Here is a 24,319-nt window from a genome sequence, read left to right on the forward strand (position 1 = left end):
ATACATTGCCTTTAACGTAGTAAAACGTCCCAAGGTGCTTCACAGGAGCGTCATCAAAATTTGACGCCAAGCCTCATAAACATAAGAACAAAAGAATTAGGAGCAGGAGTAGACCATACGGCCCCTCGAGCCTGCTCTGCCAATTAATACGATCATGGCTGATCCGATCATGGACGCAGCTCCACTTCCCTGCCCGCTCCCCATAACCCCTTATTCCCTTATCGTTTAAAAAACTGTCTATCTCTGCCTTAAATTTATTCAATGACCCAGCTTCCACAGCTCTCTGAGGAGATATTAAGGCAGACTTGGTCAAAGAGGTAGGTTTTAAGAAACATCATAATGGAGGAAAGAGAGGTAGAGATACGGAGAGATATAGGGAGGAAATTCCAGAGCTTAGGGCCTAGTCAGCTGAAGGCACAGCCACCATTGGTGGAGCAATTAAAATTGGGGTGCACAAAAGGCCAAAATTGGAGGACCGCAGAGATCTTTGACGGTTGTAGGACTGGTGGAGATAGGGAGGGGCAAGGCCATGGAGGGAATTGAAAACAAGTATGGGAATTTTAAAATCGAATCGTTGCCGGATAGGTCAGCGAGCTCAGGGCTGATGGGTGAACAGGACTTTGTGCAGGTTAGGACACAGGCAGCAGATCTTTGGATGACCTCAAGTTTATGGAGGGTGGAAAATGGGAGGCAGGCCAGGAGTGCGTTGGAATAGTCGTGTCCAAAGGTCAATTCGCTATTGTGCAAAGCCAAGCTCATAGAAACATAGAAACATGGAAACATAGAAAATAGGTGCAGGAGTAGGCCATTCGGCCCTTCGAGCCTGCACCACCATTCAATGAGATCATGGCTGATCATTCCCTCAGTACCCCTTTCCTGCTTTCTCTCCATACCCCTTGATCCCCTCAGCCGAAAGGGCCACATCTAACTCCCTCTTGAATACACCCAATGAACTGGCATCAACAACTCTCTGCGGCAGGGAATTCCACAGGTTAACAACTCTCTAAGTGAAGAAGTTTCTCCTCATCTCAATCCTAAATGGCCTACCCCTTATCCTAAGACTGTGTCCTCTGGTTCTGGACTTCCCCAACATCGGGAACATTCTACCTGCATCTAACCTGTCCCATCCCGTCAGAATCTTATATGTTTCTATGAGATCCCCTCTCATCCTTCTAAACTCCAATGTATAAAGGCCCAGTTGATCCAGTCTCTCCTCATATGTCAGTCCAGCCATCCCGGGAATCAGTCTGGTGAACCTTCGCTGCATTCCCTCAATAGCAAGAACGTCCTTCCTCAGATTAGGAGACCAAAACTGAACACAATATTCCAGGTGAGGCCTTAACAAGGCCCTGTACAACTGCAGTAAGACCTCCCTGCTCCTATACTCAAATCCTCTAGCTATGAAGGCTAACATACCATTTGCCTTCTTCACCGCCTGCATGCCAACTTTCAATGACTGATGAACCATGACAGCCAGGTCTCGTTGCACCTCCCCTTTTCCGAATCTGCCACCGTTCAGATAATATTCTGTCTTCGCATTTTTGCCCCCAAAGTGGATAACCTCACATTTATCCACATTATACTGCATCTGCCATGCATTTGCCCACTCACCTAACCTGTCTAAGTCACCCTGCAGCCTATTAGCATCCTCCTCACAGCTCACACCGCTTCCCAGTTTAGTGTCATCTTCAAACCTGGAGATATTACACTCAATTCCTTCATCAAAATAATTGATGTATATTGTAAAGAGCTGGGGTCCCAGCACTGTGCCCTGCGGCACTCCACTAGTCACTGCCTGCCATTCTGAAAAGGACCCGTTTATCCCGACTCTCTGCTTCCTGTCTGCCAACCAGTTCTCTATCCACCTCAGTATATTACTCCCAATATCATGTGCTTTGATTTTGCACACCAATCTCTTGGGTGGGACCTTGTCAAAAGCCTTTTGAAAGTCTAAATACACCTCATCCACTGGTTCTCCATTGTCCACTCTGCTAGTTACATCCTCAATAAATTCCAGAAGATTTGTCAAGCATGATTTCCCTTTCATAAATCCATGTTGACTTGGACCGATCCTGTCACTGCTTTCCAAATGCGTTGCTATTTCATCCTTAATAATTGATTCCAACATTTTCCCCACTACTGATGGCAGGCTAACCGGTCTGTAATTACCCGTTTTCTCTCTCCCTCCCTTTTTAAAAAGTGGTGTTACATTAGCTACCCTCCAGTCCATAGGAACTGATCCAGAGTCGATAGACTGTTGGAAAATGATCACCAATGCACCCATTATTTCTAGGGCCACTTCCTTAATTTATCAGCCTTCAATCCCATCAATTTCACACCTAAGGGTTTATTTACACTAGGCCCAGTCTATTTCTCGCTTGTAACACGCCAAATATTTATTTCCATTGGAATCAATGGGATGAAAATCAGGTGGGATCTACAATGGCCGAGGGATCCAGTCCCCCCAGATCACCGCCCAGCCAAAATTACCCCCATTGATGCTCCAAGAGAGAGACCAGAGAAGGTTTTTATTATTTCTAAAGGAAATATCATTCAATGTGTGACGTGACTATAAGAATTCGTCTGATTGCCATGGTTTTTGAAAGAACTCGTGGAATGTTCTAGCATGAAAACAAATTTCTTGGTCTGAATTCTTTTTGGCTACTTTAGAAAGGGTTTTTCTCAGAACTTCAGACCATTTCGCCAGTACCCAGTGGTTTAACCTACTGTCCTACCCTCAACTTACACTCGAAGATCCTTCCACTGGCTTCTATCTGACAGCGTTCATGACATGTTAATGATTTCACTGCAAATACAGAATAGAGTTAACTCCTCACAGGTGTACATAAAGAGGTCTCTATAACTGAGGATTCTTAACAGTGCTGTCGGAACTTTGTAATAGCAACGATTATCACCCTGCATATTAATTCGGGTACTTTCATCCCAATGTGTAACAGTTTGTCATGACACTGCTTTACATAATTTTAACATAGTGATTTCAATGGATCAACGTTACCACCAAACCTGTGGGTAGAGCAATGTAACAACAAAGAGTTAAGCATCCCTAAACTAAGGTTCACATCCAGTAACGTTTCATGCAGTAGTTTACTCATGAGCTGAAGTGAGCTGATTTCTGCCTGTCTGCCTGTTTGTCATTATCCATCTGTCTGTCTGTCATTGTCTGTCTAAGACCGCCTATTTCCACCTCCGTAACATCGCCCATCTCCGCCCCTGCCTCAGCTCATCTGCTGCTGAAACCCTCATCCATGCCTTTGTTACCTCTAGACTTGACTATTCCAACGCACTCCTGGCTGGCCTCCCACATTCTACCCAACGTAAACTAGAGATAATCCAAAACTCAGCAGCCCGTGTCCTAACTCACACCAAGTCCCGCTCACCCATCACCACTGTGCTCGCTGACCTACATTGGCTCACGGTTAATCAACGCCTCGATTTCAAAATTCTCATCCTTATTTTCAAACTCCTCCATGGCTTCACCCCTCCCTAGCTCTGTAATCTCCTCCAGCCCCACATCCCTCCCCCCCCACCCCCCCCACCCCGCCGAGATCTCTGCACTCCTCGAATTCTGCCCTCTTGCGCGTCCCTGGTTATAATCGCTCAACCATTGGTGGCCGTGCCTTCTGTTGCCTGGGCCCCAAGCTCTGAAATTCCGTGCCTAAACCTTCCACCTCGCTACCTCTCTTTCCTCCTTCAAGGCTTAAAACCTGCCTCTTTGACCAAGCTTTTGGTCACCTGCTCTAATTTCTGCTTATGCGGCTTGGTGTCAAATTGTTTTATCTCATAATACTCCTGTGAAGCGCCTTGGGACATTGCACTATGTTAAAGGCACTATATAAATACAAGTTGTTTTTGTTATTGCTGTCTGTCTGTCATTATCTATCTATCTCCCATTATCTGTCATTTTTCAATCTATCTGTTTGTGATTGTCTGTCTGTCATTATCTGTCTGTCATTGTCGATCTTACCCAAACCCATGATCTCCATGACCTAGAGGGACAAGGGCAGCAGGCGCATGAGAACAAGATCACCTCCAAGTTCCCCTCCAAATTACACACCATCCTGACTTGAAAATATATTGGCCGTTCCTTCATCGTCGCTGGGACAAAATCCTGGAACTCCCTCCCTAACAGCACTGTGGGAGCACCTTCACCACACGGACTGCAGCGGTTCAAGAAGGCGGCTCACCACCACCTTCTCAAGGGGCAATTAGGGATGGGCAATAAATGCCGGCCTTGCCAGCGACGCCCACATCGCATGGACGAATAAAAAAAACTCTATCCATCTGTCTGTCTGTGTCTGTCTATCTCATAGAATAGAATCATAGAAATTTACGGCACTGAAGGTGTGTGTCGATCGAAAAAGAGCTATCCAGTCTAATCCCATTTTCCAGCTCTTGCTCCATAGCCCTGTAGATTACGGCATTTCAAGCGTATATCCAAGTACTGTTTAAATGTGATGATCTACCTGTGATGCGTATATTGTGCGTGTTTACCATGTCTAAGTGATGATACAGCCACATCGGAGATGAAACTCAGTCCAGCATCTTTAAAAACACCAACATTGTCAGCTCCACCGCCATAGAAACATCCCAGATCGTAAGAGTTCATCGCTTCGAATACCTATTTACAGAGAAAAAATGGAACTGTAAAGCACGCCCTCGATGTTTATAAATCAGACGCTTTTAGTTCCGCTGCCTTACTGCAGCTTTGAAGTAAAATCTTAACATTCATCCAATCGCCATTGTAGCAACAGGGCAAACTTACTGGAGAAATCTTTTTTCTGCTTTGCATGTCTAGTTAAATCTAAAATAGATTCCAAAAAAATGAATTTGCAATATGATTAGACATACTGAAGAGAGAAAATGTCCTGGAAAGAACTGCTGTTACAAATAGCACCCAGCTTTCCAACTGATCGAAACACAAAGTCTAGGCATATTACCTTCCTGGGTGTGAGTTTGTTCCTGTTGTTCAGAATGTACACTGCGGAGTCAACAATGACAAAGGACACATTTGCTGCATCGTTGGTGGAGAATTGCAGGTCAAAGGCAGCTCCCGGTTGATGGGTTGTATCATAGTCCTTTATTTCAATCTGTAAAACAATTGAATCGTACATACATAGAATCATGGAATGGTTAAAGCACAGGAGGCTATTCGGTCCGTCGAGCCTGTGCCGGCTCCCTGCAAGGGCACCTCAACTAGTCCCACTCTGCCGCCCTTTCCCCGTAGCCCTGGAAATGTTTTTCCTTCAGGTATTTATCCAATTCCCTTTTGAAAGCCCCGATTGAATCTGCCTCCACCACCCTTTCAGGCCGTGCACTCCAGATCATAACCACTCGCTGCGTAAAAATGTTTTTCCTCATGACACCTTTGGATCTTCTGCCAATCACCTTAAATCTGTGTCCTCTGGTTCTCCACACTTCTGCCAATGGGAACAGTTTCTCACTACTCTGTCCAAACCCTCATGATTTTGAACACCTCGATCAAATCTCCTCTCAACCTTCTCTGCTCTAAGGAGAACAACCCCGGCTTCTCCAGTCTATCAACGTAACTGAAATCCCTCATTCCTGGAACCATTCTTGTAAATCTTTTCTGCACCCTCTCTAAGGCCTTCACATCCTTCCTAAAGTGCGGTGCCCAGAATTGGACACAATGCTCCAGTTGAGGCCGAAACAGTGTTTTATACAGGTTCATCATAACTTCCTTGCTTTTGTACTCTATGCCTCTATTAATGAAGCCCAGGATCCCGTAAGCTTGTTTAACCATTTTCTCAACCTGCCCTGCCACCTTCAATGATTTAAACATACAAACATAGAAACATAGAAAATAGGTGCAGGAGTAGGCCATTTGGCCCTTCGAGCCTGCACCACCATTCAATAAGATCATGGCTGATCATTCACCTCCGTACCCCTTTCCTGCTTTCTCTCCATACCCCTTGATCCCTTTAGCCATAACGGCCATATCTAACTCCCTCTTGAATATATCCAATGAACTGGCATCAACAACTCTCTGCGGTAGGGAATTCCACAGGTTCACAATTCTCTGAGTGAAGAAGTTTCTCCTCATCTCGATCCTAAATGGTTTACCCCTTATCCTTAGACTGTGACCCCTGGTTCTGGACTCCCCCAACATCGAGAACATTCTTCCTGCATCTAACCTGTCCAGTCCCGCCAGAATTTTATGTTTCTATGAGATCCCCTCTCATTCTTCTAAACTCCAGTGAATACAGACCCAGTCGATCCAGTTTCTCCTCATATGTCAGTCCTGCCATCCCGGGAATCAGTCTGTTGAACCTTCCTGCACTTCCTCAATAGCAAGAACGTCCTTCCTCAGATTAGGAGACCAAAACTGTACACAATATTCAAGATGTGGCCTTACCAAGGCCCTGTACAACTGCAGTAAGACCTCCCTGCTCCTATACTCAAATCCCCTAGCTATGAAGGCCAACATACAATTTGCCTTCTTCACTGGCTGCTACACTTGCATGCCAGGCTTGCCAGCAAAGTCGAAGCCCATGGAATAAAAGGGACAGTGACAGCATGGATACAAAATTGGCTAAGTGACAGGAAACAGAGAGTGGTGGTGAACAGTTGTTTATCAGACTGGATGAAGGTATACAGTGGTGTTCCCCAGGGGTCGGTACTAGAACCATTGCTTTTGTTGATATATATTAATGACTTGGGTGTACAGGGCACAATTTACAAATTTGCAGATGAAACAAAACATAGATAGGCTGGTGGAATGAGAGGACATGTGGCAGATGAAATTTAATGTAGAAAAGTACACATACACCCCTAGGTCTCTCTGTTCATGCACCCATTTTGGGATTGCACCCTTTAGTTTATATTGCCTCTCCCGGTTCTTCCTACCAAATGTAACACTTCGCACTTTTCTGCATTGAATTGAATTGCTAACCCTCGAAGGACCTACTCGGTGGTGAACGGACTGGCTGGAATTCGCTGTGACCAGATGTTACATCATATGGCTGCCATGGACAGGAGTGTGAGCAAAGGAACACTTCAGTACAATGGCGGTAAAAGGACACTGTAACTCGTGGGTGCCACGGGGATCGGTGCTGGGGCCTCAACTATTTACAATCTATATTAATGACTTGGATGAAGGGACCGAGTGTAATGTAGCTAAGTTTGTTGACGATACAAAGATGGGTGGGAAAGCAAGTTGTGAGGAGGATGCACAGAATCTGCAAAGGGATATAGACAGGCTAAGTGACTGGGCAAAAATTTGGCAGATGGAGTATAATGTGGGAAAATGTGAGGTTATCCACTTTGGTAAGAAAAATAAAAATGCAAAATTATTATTTAAATGGGGAGAGATTACAAAATGCTCCGGTACAGAGAGATCTGGGAGTCCTTGTACATGAAACACAAAAAGTTAGTATGCAGGTACAGCAAGTAATCAGGAAGGCAAAGGGAATGTTGGCCTTTATTTCAAGGGGGCTAGCGTATAAAAGTAAGGAAGTCTTGCTACAACTGTACAGGGTATTGGTGAGACAACACCTGGAGTACTGCGTGCAGTTTTGGTCTCTTTATTTAAGGAGGGATATACTTGCATTGGAGGCAGTTCAGAGAAGGTTCACGAGGTTGATTCCTGAGATGAAGGGGTTGTCATATGAAGAAAGGTTGAGCAGGTTGGGCCTATACTCATTGGAGTTTAGAAGAATGAGGTGTGATCTTATTGATTATAAAGATACTGAGGGTGCTCGACAGGGTAGATGCAGAGAGGATGTTTCCCCATGGGGAATCTAGAACTAGGGGGCTTAGTTTCAGAATAAGGGGCTGTCCATTTAGAACTGAGATGAGGAGGAATTTCTTCTCAGAGGGCCGTGAATCTTTGGAATTCTCTGCCCCAGAGAGCTGTGGAGGCTGGGTATTGAATATATTCAAGGCTGAGTTAGACAGATTTTTGAGAGATAACAGGGTCAAGGGTTATGGGGAGCGGGCGGGGAAGTGGAGTTGAGGCCAGGATCAGTTCAGCCATGATTTCATTGAATGGCGGAGCAGGCTCAAGGGGCCAGATGGCCTACTCCTGCTCCTATTTCTTATGTTTTTATGACACAGTTGAGAGAATGTAGCTGTCAGGCTGACAGTCAGGCCGAATGCAGACCGCAGGTTGAATTGAGCAATTTCCCAGCTTCCGATCTATGGCCGAAATTACGGCAGAAACCCCGTGGAAATTCTACCCTATACAGCATAATTTCTCTAGGTCCCCAGGATGGAAATCGGATGGAAAATTATGAGCAGCGCGCCCTCAATTTTCCGATTTCGCTCCCCGATTGTGCCAGACACAGTCAGTCCGTGGCTGCAAAATCGAGACAAATTCCATCAATTGTAAGAACATAAGAAATTGGAACAGGAGTCATTTGGCCCCTCGAGCCTGCTCCATCATTTAATAAGATCATGGCTGATCTTATCATGGGCTCAGCTCCACTTCCCTGCCCGTTCCCCATAACCCCTTATTCCCTTATCACTCAAAAATCTGTCTATCTCCACCTTAAATATATTTAATGACCCAGCCTCCACAGCTCTCTGGGGCAGAGAACACAGATTTACAACCTTCTGAGAGAAGACATTTCTCCTCATCTCAGTTTTAAATGGGCGACCCCTTATTCTAAGACGATGTCCCTTGGTTTTAGTTTCCCCTATGAGTGGAAATATCCTCTCTGCATCCACCTTGTCGAGCCCCCTCATTACCTTATATGTTTCAATAAGATCACCTCTCATTCTTCTGAACTCCAATGTGTATCGGCCCAACCTACTCAACCTATCTTCATAAGTCAACCCCCTCATCTCTGGAATCAACCTCGTGAACCTTCTCTGAACTGCCTCCAATGCAAGTATATCCTTTCTTAAATATGGAGACCAAAACTGTATGTAGTACTCCAGATGTGGCCTCACCAATACCCTGTACAGTTGTAGCAGGACTTTTCTGCTTTTATACTCTATCCTCCTTGTGTCAACAGACCTCTTCAGTCGAAAGTAAGAAAACCAATTAGCGAAAATTGGTTCCTTCTGGTGACCCAGTGAGAATTGCCACTAAAACAAAAGCAAAATACTGTACATGCTGGAAATTTGAAATAGAAACAGGAAAAGCTGGAACTATTCAGCAGGTGAGACAGTATCTGTGGAGAGAGAAACAGAGTTAACGTTTCAGGCCAATGAGTGTTCATCAGAACTGGCAAAGGTTAGAGTTGTAACCGATTTCAAGCAAGTATAGAGGCAGGGAAAGAGGGAAGGGCAGGAAAGAACATAAGAATATAAGAAATAGGAACAGGAGTAGGCCATACTGCCCCTCGAGCCTGCTCCGCCATTCAATAATATCATGGCTGATCCAATCATGGACTCATCTCCACTTCCTTGCCCTTGCCCCATAACCCCTTATCTTTTATTCCTTTATTGGTTAAGAAACTGTCTATCTCTGTCTTAAATTTATTCAATGTCCCAGCTTCCACAGCTCTCTGAGGCAGCAAATTCCACAGATTTACAACCCTCTGAGAGAAGAAATTTCTCCTCATCTCTGTTTTAAATGGGCGGCCCCTTATTCTAAGATTATGCCCCCTAGTTCTATTCTCCCCCATCAGTGGAAACATCCTCTCTGCGTCCACCTTGTCAAGCCCCCTCATAATCTTATACCTTTCGATAAGATCACCTCTCATTCTTCTGAATTCCAATGAGTAGAGGCCCAACCTACTCAACCTTTCCTCATAAGTCAACCCCCTCATCCCCAGAATCAACCTCGTGAACCTTCTCTGAACTGCCTCCAAAGAACAAAAGGGAAGGTCTGTGATAGGGTGGAAGGCAGGAGAGATTAAATAGCGAAAGGGATGATGGTGCGAGGCGAAAGGAGATGGGAATGGGACAAGTACAGAAACAAAAGATGGGTCCAGAGGAGGTGTAAATGGCAACAGCAGAATCACGACCAAAAGATGTTCAAAAAAATGGGAGCAGTGGTTATGATCTGAAATTGTTAAACTCAATGTTGAGTCCGGAAGGCTATATCGGGCCGAATGAAGCCATGAGGTGGAACAGTACAGGAGGCCGAGGACTGAGAGGTCAGTGTGGGAGCGGGCCGGACAATTAAAATGACAGTGCCTGCTAAACAAAAACAATGTTTTCCGCGACAAAACCGTGTGAGAAATCGTTTATGTTTGCTCACCCGCCCCTCGCACTGGTCCTGCACATCGATCCACACCGAGTTGGCCACGATTTCTGTTTTCCCCCTCACGTGGGTGTAATAGTAGGCGAGAAGGCGGAATGTCGGAACCATGTCCAGGACCACTTGGAGGCGGAGCTTTGTAGGGTCCGCCTTGCGAATCCTACCGGCGGTGATCACCCTGCCTTTGCTTACGAGCTGTGGGAAAAAAACAGACCCAACGGGGTAGAAATTCGACTGGCGCTCACGCAAAGCGGGTGCTAGCGAATCAGCCGCCTGTTACACCCACCCATCCCCTGCCGCCACCAGCAACCCCCCCCCCCCCCGGCCACCCGATATTACATAAGAACATAAGAATTAGAAACAGGAGTAATCCATTTGGCCCCTCGAGCCTGCTCCGCCATTCAATAAAAATCATGGCTGATCTTCTACCTCAACTCCACTTCCCTGCACTATCCCCATATCCCTCGATTTGCTTAATACCCAAAAAATCTATCAATCTCTGCCTTGAATATACTCAAAGACTGAGCATCCACAGCCCTCTGGGGTAGAGAATTCCAAAGATTCTCCGAGTGAAGAAATTTCTCCTCTTCTCAGTCCAAAATGGCCGATGCCTTATTCTGAGACTGTGACCCCTGGTTCTAGACTCCCCAGCCAGAAGAAACATCCTCCCTGCATCTACCCTGTCAAGCCCTGTAAGGATTTTGTATTTTTCAATGAGATCACCTCTCACAGGACAATCCCCAATCCCAGGAATCAGGCTGGTGAACCTTCATTGCACTTCCCTCAATGGCAAGTGTATCCTTCCTTAGGTAAGGAGACCAAAACTGTACACAATACTCCAGGTGTGGTCTCACCAGGGCCCTATATAATTGCAGTAAGACATATTCTGTCCATTGAAGTCAATTTAGCAACATAACTTAATGCAGCTGTATCTAGTGCCAAACAACCCGAATATGAGCAGGGGGGTTGGGGCGGAGGGGGGAAGGGGGGGGCGGTAAGCTGAATTATCTAATGGTAACGAGGAGCAAGCGGGAATACCTCACTTGGTCAGGACTGAATGGGCTAGAGGTTTCAGCTGCCATGTCATTTAGGGGTTATTGATTGGAAGAGATGGTTATAATGGAGCAATGGCGGACTGCCAAGGATTGGTTTGGATGAGGGATTGCCGGCATTGTTAGCCCAGCCCAGTAAGTGGCGGCATTTGCCGATTACGTGGTACCACCTGACTAGAGTTAGGGATACAGCGTGGTTTCGGGTGCTATCAACCAGCGGTCAACAACCAGGGGGCATAAATTTAAAGTCATGGGGGGAGGTTTAGAGGAGATTTGAGGGGAAATTTCTTCACGCAGAGTGTGGTGGGGTCTGGTACTCACTGCCTGAAAAGGTGGTAGAGGCAGAAACCCTTGCCACATTTAAAAAATACTTGGATGTGTCATGTATTCAACCAGCATTGTAACCCATGTATAAACTGACCTAAGTTGTACACCGTGAGAACACTGACCACTAGGTGGGAGACACTCCTAACCTGGACCTTCAGGTATAAAAGGGGAAGCTCCACCCACCTTCATCACTTGAGTGCTAAGGAATAAAGGACAGGTCACAGACTGACCTTCTCTCAAGCATGGGCCTCGTGTGCATTTATACTGTGTAGTAAGGACGTATCAATGGCGACAAGAAACTGGGATTTAAACCACGCGAGCATGGCCACTAGCAGAACAGACGAGAGGTACTGTGTTAAGGAATGGTTGGGACAGAGATTCAACATTGTTAAAGCAGCACACAGTTCTCCAGGCAGACAAGGGCAGTCAGGCATGCCCCAACATGTAGTCGAACCCAGAGGGGGAGTTCGACAGAGACAATGGCAAGCTGAACAGCGATTCACACCATTGCAAGGGACAATGCGGCCAGTAATGGGGCCGTCAACACCTGTTAATGGTGCACTCAAGGACAATAACAGGGGCAGTCAGGGACGATCGACTGGCAAGAGACCTTTTGTTTCAAACCGCAACTCATGCTGGAGGCGTGGAGGCATACATTCAGCCGGAGTTTGCAGAGATGGGCAAATGGACACTGGGGGAAATCGCTGGAAGCTGAAGTTCAGCGAGTTCATGTGGAGCACGTATACAGTTCATACACCAGGACGCCACCGATAATGATGAAAGTGCTCCTCAATGGCATCCCAGTATCAATGGAGCTAGACACGGGGGCCAGCCAGTCCCTGATGGGTATCAAACAGTTCGAAAAGTTGTGGGCATCCAAGGCCAGGAGGCCAAAATTATCGCCGATTGACGCACAGCTACGGACTTACACAAAGCAGATCATTCCAGTGCTCGGCAGCGCCACGGTAGTCGTGACCCACAAAGTTTCGGAGAACAGGTTGCCACTCTGGATTGTCCCAGGGGACGGTCCCGCACTATTGGGGAGGAGTTGTCTTGCTGTCATGAACTGGAAATGGGGCGATGTCAATGCAATTTCCTCTGTGGAGCGAGTATTATGCTCACAGGTCCTGGACAAATTTGACTCATTATTTCAACCCGGCATTGGCACTTTCATAGGTGCCAAGGTAGTGATTCACATAAACCCGGACGCCAGATCAGTACACCACAAGGCCAGAGCGGTGCCGTACGTGATGCGGGAAAAGATAGAAGGCGAATTGGACCACCTGTTGAGGGAAGGCATCAAGTCGCCAGTCGAATTCAGTGACTGGGCGAGCCCGATTGTGCCGGTACTCAAGGCGGATGGGTCGGTCAGGATATGTGGCGATTACAAGGCCACCATCAATCGGGTGCCACTCCAAGACCAGTACCCGCTACCGAGAGCGGAGGACCTCTTTGCGACGCTATCCGGTGGCAAACTTTTTTCAAAATTGGACCTGACCTCAGCTTACATGACCCAGGAGCTGGCGAGTGAGTCGAAAAAGCTGACCACCATCACGACACACAAGGGGTTGTTTGAGTACAACGGATGTCCGTTCGGTATTCGCTCGGCCGCCGCGATCTTCCAACGAAATATGGAAAGCCTCCTCAAGTCGATTCCAGAGACGGTGGTTTTTCAGGACGACATCCTCATTACGGGTTACGATACTGAAGAACACCTCCACAACCTGGAGGAGGTGCTATGCAGACTGGACCGTGTAGGTCTGCGACTGAAAAAGGCGAAGTGCGTCTTCCTAGCTCCAGAGGTAGAATTCCTGGGGATGAGGGTAGCAGCAGACGGGATCAGCCCTACTGCATCCAAGACGGAAGCGATCCAGAGAGCACCCAGACCCCGTAACACGACGGAGTTGCGTTCGTTCCTGGGGCTCCTGAACTATTTTGGTAACTTTCTTCCCAAATTGAGCACGCTGCTAGAGCCACTACACGTGCTCCTACGCAAAGGTCGCGAATGGGTCTGGGGGGACAGCCAGGAAAGGTCTTTTAATAGAGCACGGAATTTGTTATGTTCCAACAATCTGTTAACGCTATATGACCCATGTAAGAAACTTGTGTTAACGTGCGATGCGTCGTCCTATGGTGTCGGGTGTGTGTTGCAGCATGTCAATGCCAAGGGTCAGTTACAGCCGGTAGCTTATGCCTCCAGGAGTCTGTCCCAGGCAGAAAGGGGCTACGAGATGGTAGAAAAGGAGGCGCTCGCATGTGTATATGCGGTAAAGAAAATGCACCAGTACCTGTTTGGCAGGTAATTTGAGCTGGAGACAGATCACAAACCCCTTTTGGCCGACAACAAGGCCATAAATGCAAACGCATCGGCCCACATACAGAGGTGGGCACTCACGTTAGCTGCCTGTGACAGACCGGGCACCGAAAACTGCGCCGATGCACTCAGCAGGCTCCCACTAGCCACCACTGAGGGGGCTACCGAGCTGCTGAGATGGTCATGGCTGTTGAAGCTTTCGGAAGCGAAGGCTCACCCGTGACAGCCCGTCAGATTAAAGTCTGGACAAATAGAGACCCGCTATTGTCTCTAATCAAGAAATGTGTCCTGAATGGGGACTGGGCAGCCACGTACAGGGCATGCCCTGAGAAATTTAAACCATTTCACAGGCGCATGGATGAACTCTCGATTCAGGCCGATTGCCTACTGTGGGGAAACCGCGTAGTCATGCCCCAGATGGGCAGAGAGGTGTTCATCAGAGAACTCCACAATGGGCACTCGGGCATTGTCACGATGAAGGCAATTGCCAGGTCACACGTTTGGTGGCCAGGGATAGACGCAGATCTGGAACTTTGTGTTCGAAGGTGCAACACGTGTGCCCAGCTGGGCCATGCGTCCAGGGAAGCCCCCCTTAGCCCCTGGCCATGGCCCGCCAAGCCTTGGTCACGCATCCATGTGGACTACGCAGGTCCTTTCATGGGGAAAATGTTTTTGGTTGTAGTAGACGCCTACTCCAAATGGATCGAGTGTGACATTTTAAATTCAAGCACATCCTCTGCCACGGTAGAAAGTCTACGGGCAATGTTCGCCGCCCACGGTCTACCGGACATCTTGGTCAGCGACAATGGCCCGTGCTTCACAAGCACTGAATTCCAGGACTTCATGGCAGGCAATGGAATTAACCATGTTAGAACGGCACCGTTCAAGCCGGCCTCAAATGGCCAGGCAGAACGAGCAGTGCAGATAATCAAACAGGGGATGCTCAGAATCCAAGGGGGTTCCCTACAAACCCGCTTATCACGCCTCCTGTTGGCCTGCAGATCCCGACCACACTCGCTCACAGGGGTTCCACCCGCAGAGCTACTAATGAAAAGGACGCTCAAAACCCGATTATCCCTTATACACCCCACCATGAAAGAAATTGTCGAGAGCAGGCGCCAGTCACAATATCACTACCATGACAGGAATGCGAGGGCGCGATGTATTGATGTAAATGATCCTGTTTTTGTCCTCAACTACGCTGCAGGGCCCAAATGGCTCGCAGGCACTGTGGTTGCCAAAGAGGGAAATAGGATTCTGGTAGTTAAACTTACCAATGAACAAATCTGCCGCAAACATGTGGATCAAACAAAAAGGAGGTTCAGCAACCCCATAGAAGAAGCAGAGGAAGAACACGATATAGAGTTCACTCCACCACAGGTGACCGAACACCGGAACCAAAGGGAGGAGAGCCCAGTCACTGTGGGCAGTCCGGACAGGCCTGAGGCACTGCAAACAGCAGACACTCAGGCCAGCGCCCAACAACCGGAGCTCCAACTCAGGCGCTCTACAAGGGAGCGTAAACCACCAGAGAGACTCAACCTGTGATCCCAATAAGACTTTGGGGGGGGAGGTGATGTCATGTATTCAACCAGCATTGTAACCCATGTATAATCTGACCTAAGTTGTACACTGTGAGAACACTGACCACTAGGTGGGAGACACTCCTAACCTGGACCTTCAGGTATAAAAGGGGAAGCTCCACCCACCTTCATCACTTGAGTTCTGAGGAATAAAGGACAGGTCACAGACTGACCTTCTCTCAAGCATGGGCCTCGTGTGCATTTATACTGTGTACTAAGGACGTATCAGGATGTGCACCTGAAGTGCCGTAACCTATCGGGCTACGGACCAAGAGCTGGAAAGTGGGATTAGGCTGGGTTGCCTCTTGTTGGCCGGTGCGGACACGATGGGCCGAAATGGCCTCCTTCCGTGCTGTAAATTTCTATGATTCTATGTTGGCACACTGGAGACATCAGGAGCAGTGGCAAGTTTCAGAATCCCAGGGGATCCTGGATAATCCGAGCCAGACTGAACTCAAGGAGGTTTGGTGTTAATGACCTCAGCGGCAGCTCGTGAGACAGAAGCTCATTCATCTGTCCGTATTCAGGCAGCCGGTAAATTCCTCAGGCTCGGGACACAGGGCTGGTACCATGACACGCCGAGCACATTACCCAGGCTAATTATCGGATGGGAATGGTTCGAGCCCTTTTCTGAAATGAAAGGAAAAGAAAGGACTTGCATTTACATAGCGCCTTTCATGACCTTAGGACGTCCCAAAGCGCTTTACAGCCGATGAAGTACTTTTGTAGTGCAGTCCTTGTTGTAATGTGGGAAATGCGGCTGCCAATGTGCGCACAGCAAGCTCCCACTAACAGCAATGAGATAATGGCCAGACCGTGTGATTTTAGTGATTTTGGTTGAGGTATAAATCGTAGGCAGTCCCTCAGAATCGAGGAAGACTTGCTTCCATTCTTAAAATGAGTCCTTAGGTGGCTGAACAGTCCAATACGAGAACCACAGTCCCTGTCACAGGTGGGACAGATAGTTGTTGAGGGAAGGGGAGGGTGGGACTGGTTTGCCGCACGCTCTTTCCGCTGCCTGTGCTTGGTTTCTGCATGCTCTCGGCGATGAGACTCGAGGTGCTCAGCGCCCTCCCGGATGCACTTCCTCCACTTGGCCGCAGGACACAAGGGAGAACTCTGCCTGCTCTTCTTTGAACAGGAGGGCATGCCATGGCAACAATGAAATATTTTTGTATCAGTGCTTGACTACCTATTGGTTTCCTTCTTGCTGGTTACAATGCACACACCACCAGGGATACTGAGGCGGAAAATTAGGGGCACATTTCCTGGGATCTCGGGCCACTAATCCCCACTTTCCCCCATACTTGTTCCTATTAGTCAGGTGGTCGGAAGGGACCACAAGAGAGTCTCAGACAAGCCTGTCTGAGCGCAGAACGAGGTTTACGAGGATGTTGCCGGGAGTGGAGAATCTTAGCCATGAGGACAGATAGGATAGGCTGGGTTTGTTTTCCTTGGAACAGAGGAGGCTGAGGGGAGACCTCATTGAGGTGTATAAAATTATGAGGGGCCTAAATAGAGTGGATAGAAAGGGCCTATTTCCCTTAACAGAGGGGTCAACAACCAGGGGCACATATTTAAAGTAATTGGTAGAAGGTTTAGAGGGGATTTGAGGGGAAATTTCTTTAAGCAGAGGGTGATGGGGGTCTGGAACACACTGCCTGAATGGATGGTAGAGGCAGAAACCCTCACCACATTTAAAAAGTACTTGGATGTGCACCTGAAGTGCCGTAACCTACAGGGCTACGGACCTAGAGCTGGAAAGTGGGATTAGACTGGATAACCTCTTGGTGGCCGGCGCGGACACAATGGGCCAAAATGGTCTCCTTCTGTGCTGTAAATTTCTATGATTCTAATGCCCATTTGGAAAACACCCATTCCCGAAATTCGGACAAAATACCGGCGCAACGCACACAGCTTCTCATTGTTCAGCAAATAACATTTGTGGTCGGGTTCACAAGTTCAAGATTTAAGCCTTATTGATGGACGGTTCACACAGTAAAATCAATAAAATAAAATTGTTCCAGCCGTGTCCCATTGGGTAGCACATTCACCCCTGAGTCAGAAGGTTGTGGGTTCAAGTCTCATTCCGGGGACTCGAGCACAAAAATCCAGGCTGACACTCCCAGTGCGGTGTTGAGGGAGCGCTGCACTGTCGGAGGTGCTGCCTTTCAGATGAGACGTTAAACCGAGGCCCCGTTTGCTCTCTCAGGTGGATGTAAAAGATCCCATGGATATATTTTGAAGAAGAGCAGGGGAGATATCCCCGATGCCCTGGCCAATATTTATCCCTCAATCAAGATCACTAAAATAGATTATCTGGTCATTATCACATTGCAGTTTGTGGCTTCTTGCTGTGCTCAAATTGGCTGACGCATTTCCTGCATTACAACAGGGACGGTACTTCAGAAAAAGTACTTCATTGGTGAGCGGCCAATTCAATACTGCCCATTTCCTCCCAGGGGATTTGCAGGATCTTGCGGAGACATTGTTGGTGGTATTTCTTCATCTCCAGCAACGAAGCAGTGACCACACTCAACCAGCTCCGTTGGGTGGGCCACATTGTCCGCATGCCCGACACAAGATTCCCAAAGCAAGCGCTCTACTCAGAACTCCTACACAGCAAGCGAGCCCCAGGTGGGCAGAGGAAACGTTTCAAGGACGCCCTCAAAGCCTCCTTGATAAAGTGCAACATCCCCATTGACACCGCTGGGAATCCCTGGCTCAAGACCGCCCTAATTGGAGGAAGCGCATCTGGGAGGGCGCTGAGCGCCTCAAGTCTTGTTGCCGAGAGCATGCAGAAATCAAGCGCAGGCAGCAGAAGGAGCGTGCGGCAAACCAGGCTCCCCACCCACCCTTTCCTCCAACCACTGTCTGTCCCACCTGTGACAGAGACTGTAATTCCCGTATTGGACTGTACAGTCAGCTGAGAGCTCACTTTTAGAGTGGAAGCAAGTCTTCCTCGATTTCGCGGGACTGCCTATGACGATGATGACTGCCCGTTTCACGGCATGGCCTAAAGTAGAAATGATGCCCCGCACTGAGGGTGTATTTCAGCGGGTTTCCCCCACTGGGCGTCAGTAACTCCTGCACAAGAATCGCGTGAATCCGGAGGGGAAAAACGGCAAACGATTTTCCAAGGTTTCCACGGCACTTCTGTCGAACATGCAGGAGACAGGTGAGCGAGTCTTCATTGAACTGCACTCCCATCGCAGCATAACTGCACAAAGAAATCTCTTGGACTGGTTACTGATACTCGTCGACTGATACTTCGCACCATTTCAGTTCAGTACCAGAAATATGAGGGTACACCGCAGGATGAGCAGACTGGGGCAGTCGAGATTGGGTATCGCCCCGGTTGGGGACAGTAACCGAGGAGAGATGGGGCACGCTGCGCCGGGCGCGGAAGTCCCATTCCGGCTGCGAAATTGGGGTTACCGCCCCCGAGAGGAGGTGGAGCGCTATGTCGGGCACTCCACGTCCTCTCGGGGGAAGGACCGGGGAGGTTGGTAAGAGCGCGAATGTTGCAGCGCTAGGCAGCCTCTCCACGTAGCGCTGATGCGAGCAATATGGCCCTCTCCTTCCGTCAAAGGGAAGGGCACGCTGTGAGCTCTGCAGTGGGGTGAGGGGGCCGCCACTCGCCCACCGGGGATGCGGGGTGTCGTGGTCGTAGCCCGTCGCTGCACGGACCCCGAGAAATAAAGAACAAGAGGGCGGGACCGGTGAGTCAGCCGGGAGAAATAAGTGGCGGCCTCACGTTTAGTTCCTGTCCCGCGAGCAGAGTGCGGCTCAGCTCGCGACCCGTGAGGCCGGCCGCTGACATCGCCCGCGGGGGCCTCACGGGGCACTGCCCAATTGATGTCACCATCACCGGCGCAGCAGCCTGGCGGGAGTGGAACGCTGCTGGTGTGTCGCCCCCGTTAACACCCGCGTAATTTCGGGGGAGCCAATAGCCCCTCCCTGCCCCCCCGTGCGAAAACCCATTTGTTCCCCTTTCGCTCCCCCTGAGGCCCTAATGGGGCGCACAGGAGCCCAATTTCTCCACCAGAGGCTCTCTTCTCTTGAAAAAAGAAGGCTGAGGGGTGACGTAATGGAGGACTTTAAAGTTAAGAAAGGTTTTGATGGCGTGGATAGAGAGAGAATGTTTCCACATGTGGGGAAGAACATAACTAGAGGCCATCAACATAAGATAGTCACCAAGAAATCCAATAGGGGATTCAGAAGAAACTTCTTTGCCCAAAGAGGGGTGAGAATGTGGAACTGGCTACCACAGGGAGTGGTTGAAGCCACCAACGATGTCTCTGCAAGATCCTACAAATCCCCTGGGAGGACAGACGCACCAACATTAGCGTCCTCGACCAGGCCAACATCCCCAGCATTGAAGCACTGACCACACTTGATTAGCTCCGCTGGGCAGGCTACATGGCCAGACACGAGACTCCTAAAGCAAGCGCTCTACTCGGAACTCCTTCATGGCAAACGAGCGAAAGGTGGGCAGAGGAAACGTTATAAGGGACACCCTCAAAGCCTCCCTGATAAAATGCAACATCCCCACTGACACCTGGGAGTCCCTGGCCCAAGACCGCCCTAAGTGGAGGAAGTACATCTGGGAGGGCACTGAGCACCTCGAGTCTCATAGCCGAGAGCATGCGGAAATCAAGCGCAGGCAGTGGAAAGAGCATGCGGCAAATCTGTCCCACCCTCCCTTACCCTCAATGACCATCTGTCCCACCTGTGACAGGGACTGTGGCTCTCGTATTGGACTGTTCAGCCATTTAAGGACTCATTTTAAGAGTGGAAGCAAGTCTTCTTCGATTCTGCAGGACTGCCTATGATGATGATGAGACAAGTAAATAAGGGAGAAGGAAATAGAGGGTTATGCTGATAGATTTAGATGAGGAAAGACAGGAGGAGGCTCAAGTGGAGCATAAACGCCGGTATGGACTGTGTTATGTATTAATGATTGGGGGTCACCAAACACCAGAGGGCGCCGCAGTTGGAGGTCATCGGGCCGTACGCATGTGGCATGCGTGCTTGGTCACCTGTATATAAGCTGGGTGTCTTTGTCACGCTGGCACTCTCGGGCTGGAATAAAGATGGATCAGATTGCACCTGAGTGAGTTTACAATAACCAGACTCTTGAGTCATTACAATTGGTGACGAGGTAATTTAAGAACCTTCGCATGCACAATGGGCACTTTCGGAATCCTGGAGAGATTTGTGGAGGGCAATTTTGTCGACCGTCTGGATCAGTATTTTGTGGCCAACAGCATGGAGGCAGAGGCCTACGCAGTTAAGTGCAGGGCAGTTCTCCTCACTGTTTATGGTCCGAAAATTTACGGCCTCAAGAAGAATCTTCTCTCGCCTGTACAGCTAGCGGAAAAAGAGTACGAGGAATTGTGTACATTGGTGGGTAACCATCTGAAGCGAAAAGAGGGCATCATCATATCACGCTACCATTTCTAGATGCATGTTCGTGCTGAGGGCCAGGACGTGTCAGGATTTGTCGCTGACCTGCGGCATCTTGCTGAGCTGTGTAAGTTCGGGAACATGCTGGAAGACATGCTGCGTGATGGAGCAAGCATGGTGCGGCTCACCACATGGTTGATGAGGACTAGTTCAGTGATAGTAATCCTCAGGAAGCTGTTGGCTGCAGAGACGCTGGATTTGAAAGAGGCCATCGTGACTGCCCAGGCATGCATGCCGACGGATGATACTTTGAGGCAGATATCATCGACGAGTCGGAGTTCCACGGCAAGTACTGTAAACAATATGGCGTCGTCTTCGGGCAGAGCTGCTTACGTGAAACCTGCCACTGCTCAGAGCCCGCCAACTGGTTTGATCCAGATTTCACCCTGTTGCCATTGTGGGGGCAATCATCGGCCTCATCAGTGTCGCTTTAGACAATACTCATGCAATGGATGTTCGAAAGTGGGGCATCTTCACAGGATGTGTCCACAACGGAGCAAGCATGGTGCGGCTCACCATGTGGTTGATGAAGACCAGTTCAGTGATAGCCCGGATACGCAACCCGAGGACGAAGTGAATGGATGGTATTCGTTCCTGAGCAAGAGCCAGCCGATAGTCGTTAATGTGAAGCTGAATGATGTGCCTGTATCAATTGAGCTGGACACGGGTGCGAGCCAGTTGATAATAAGCCAAAGGACATTCGACAAGATGTGGGACACTAAGGCTGCAAAACCGAAGCTGAGTCCAGTCAATGCCAGGTTGTGTACTTACACTAAGGAACTCATACCGGTGCTCGGCAGTGCAGCAATCGAGGTGTCATATGATAGTGGGGTTCACGAGCTACCATTATGGATCATCCCAGGTAATGGTCCAATGCTGTTCGGCAGGAATTGACTCGAGAAAATCAAGCTGAACTGGAATTATGTCAAGATGTTGTCCTCGGTGGATGATACTTCATGTTCTCAAGTATTGAAAAAGTTTCCTTCTTTGTTTGAACCGGGCATTGGTAATTTTACAGAAGCCAAGATGTAGATTCACCTGGATTCCAATGCAAGGCCTGTCTATCACAAAGCTCGGTCTATTCCATATATGATGAAGGAGAAGGTTGAAATTGAGCTAGACAGACTCCAGCATGAACATAAGGACATAAGAACATAAGAATTAGGAACAAGAGTAGGCCATCTAGCCCTTCGGGCCTGCTCCGCCATTCAATAAGATCATGGTTGATCTGGCCGTGGACTCAGCTCCACTTACCCGCCCTCTCCCCGTAATCCTTAATTCCCTTATTGGTTAAAAATCTATCTATCTGTGACTTGAATACATTCAATGAGCTAGCCTCAACTGCTTCCTTGGGCAGAGAATTCCACAGATTCACAACCCTCTGGGGTTCTCTCAACTCGGTTTTAAATTGGCTCCCCGGTATTTTGAGACTGTGCCCCTTAGTTCTAGTCTCCCCTACCAGTGGAAACAACCTCTCTGCCTCTATCTTGTCTATCCCTTTCATGATTTTAAATGTTTCTATAAGATCACCCCTCATCCTTCTGAACTACAACGAGTAAAGACCCAGTCTACTCAATCTATCATCATAAGGTAACCCCCCTTATCTCCGGAATCAACCGAGTGAATCGTCTCTGTACCCCCTCCAAAGCCAGTATATCCTTCCTTAAGTAAGCATGCAGTACTCCAGGTGCGGCCTTACCAATACCCTATACAGTTGCAGCAGGACCTCCCTGCTTTTGTACTCCATCCCTCTCGCAATGAAGGCCAACATTCCATTCACCTTCCTGATTACCTGCTGCACCTGCAAACTAACTTTTTGGGACTCAAGCACAAGGACCCCCAGGTCCTTTTGCATCTCAGCATGTTGTAATTTCTCCCCATTCAAATAATATTCCCTTTTACTGTTTTTTTTCCCCAAGGTGGATGACCTCACACTTTCCGACATTGTATTCCATCTGCCAAACCTTAGCCCATTCGCTTAACCTATCCAAATCTCTTTGCAGCCTCTCTGTGTCCTCTACACAACCCGCTTTCCCACTAATCTTTGTGTCATCTGCAAATTTTGTTACACTACACTCTGTCCCCTCTTCCAGGTTATCTATGTATATTGTAAACAGTTGTGGTCCCAGCACCGATCCTTGTGGCACACCACTAACCACCGATTTCCAACCCGAAAAGGACCCATTTATCCCGACTCTCTGCTTTCTGTTCGCCAGCCAATTCTCTATCCACGCTAATACATTTCCTTTGACTCCGCGTACCTCTATCTTCTGCAGTAACCTTTTGTGTGGCACCTTATCTAATGTCTTTTGGAAATCTAAATACACCACATCCATCGGTACACCTCTATCCACCATGCTTGTTATATCCTAAAAGAATTCCAGTAAATTAGTTAAACATGATTTCCGCTTCATGAATCCATACTATGTCTGCTTGATTGCACTATTCCTATCCAGATGTCCCGCTATTTCTTCCTTAATGATCGTTTCAAGCATTTTCCCCACTACAGATGTTAAACTAACCGGCCTATAGTTACCTGCCTTTTGTCTGCCCCTTTTTTAAACAGAGGCATTACATTAGCTGCTTTCCAATCCGCTGGTACCTCCCCAGAGTCCAGAGAATTTTGGTAGATTATAACGAATGCATCTGCTATAACTTCCGCCATCTCTTTTAATACCCTGGGATACATTTCATCAGGACCAGGGGACTTGTCTATCTTGAGTCCCATTAGCCTGTCCAGCACTACCCCCCTAGTGATAGTGATTGTCTCAAGGTCCTCCCTTCCCACATTCCCGTGACCAGCAATTTTTGGCATGGTTTTTGTGTCTTCCACTGTGAAGACCAAAGCAAAATAATTGTTTAAGGTCTCAGCCATTTCCACATTTCCCATTATTAAATCCCCCTTCTCATCTTCGAAGGGACCAACATTTACTTTAGTCACTCTTTTCCGTTTTATATATCTGTAAAACCTTTTACTATCTGTTTTTATGTTTTGCGCAAGTTTACCTTCGAAATCTATCTTTCCTTTCTTTATTGCTTTTTTAGTCATTCTTTGCTGTTGTTTAAAATTTTCTCAATCCTCTAGTTTCCCACTAACCTTGGCCACCTTATACGCATTGGTCTTTGATTTCATACTCTCCTTTATTTCCTTGGTTATCCACGGCTGGTTATCCCTTCTCTTACCGCCCTTCTTTTTCACTGGAATATATTTTTGTTGATCACTATGAAAGAGCTCCTTAAAAGTCCTCCACTGTTCCTCAATTGTGCCACCGTTTAGTCTGTGTTTCCAGTATACTTTTGCCAACTCTGCCCTCATCCCACTATAGTCCCCTTTGTTTAAGCATGGTACGCTCATTTCTGACACAACTTCCTCACCCTCAATCTG

General features: G+C 48.1%; 1 protein-coding gene across 1 annotated transcript in view; it reads right to left on the reverse strand.

Moving 5' to 3' along the window:
• Nucleotides 1-24,319, reverse strand: part of LOC139230187 (complement C4-A-like) — a 186,096-nt gene that overhangs the window by 92,452 nt on the left and 69,325 nt on the right. The window contains exons 13-15 of the mRNA XM_070862027.1: nucleotides 10,190-10,384; nucleotides 4,959-5,108; nucleotides 4,513-4,639 (exon numbers count right to left, since the gene is read on the reverse strand). Of these exons, the coding sequence (XP_070718128.1) occupies nucleotides 4,513-4,639; nucleotides 4,959-5,108; nucleotides 10,190-10,384 (472 nt within the window). The remainder of the gene's footprint in view (nucleotides 1-4,512; nucleotides 4,640-4,958; nucleotides 5,109-10,189; nucleotides 10,385-24,319) is intronic.

This window comes from Pristiophorus japonicus, chromosome 19, assembly GCF_044704955.1.
Source record: "Pristiophorus japonicus isolate sPriJap1 chromosome 19, sPriJap1.hap1, whole genome shotgun sequence".
NCBI classification, from domain to species: domain Eukaryota; kingdom Metazoa; phylum Chordata; class Chondrichthyes; family Pristiophoridae; genus Pristiophorus; species Pristiophorus japonicus.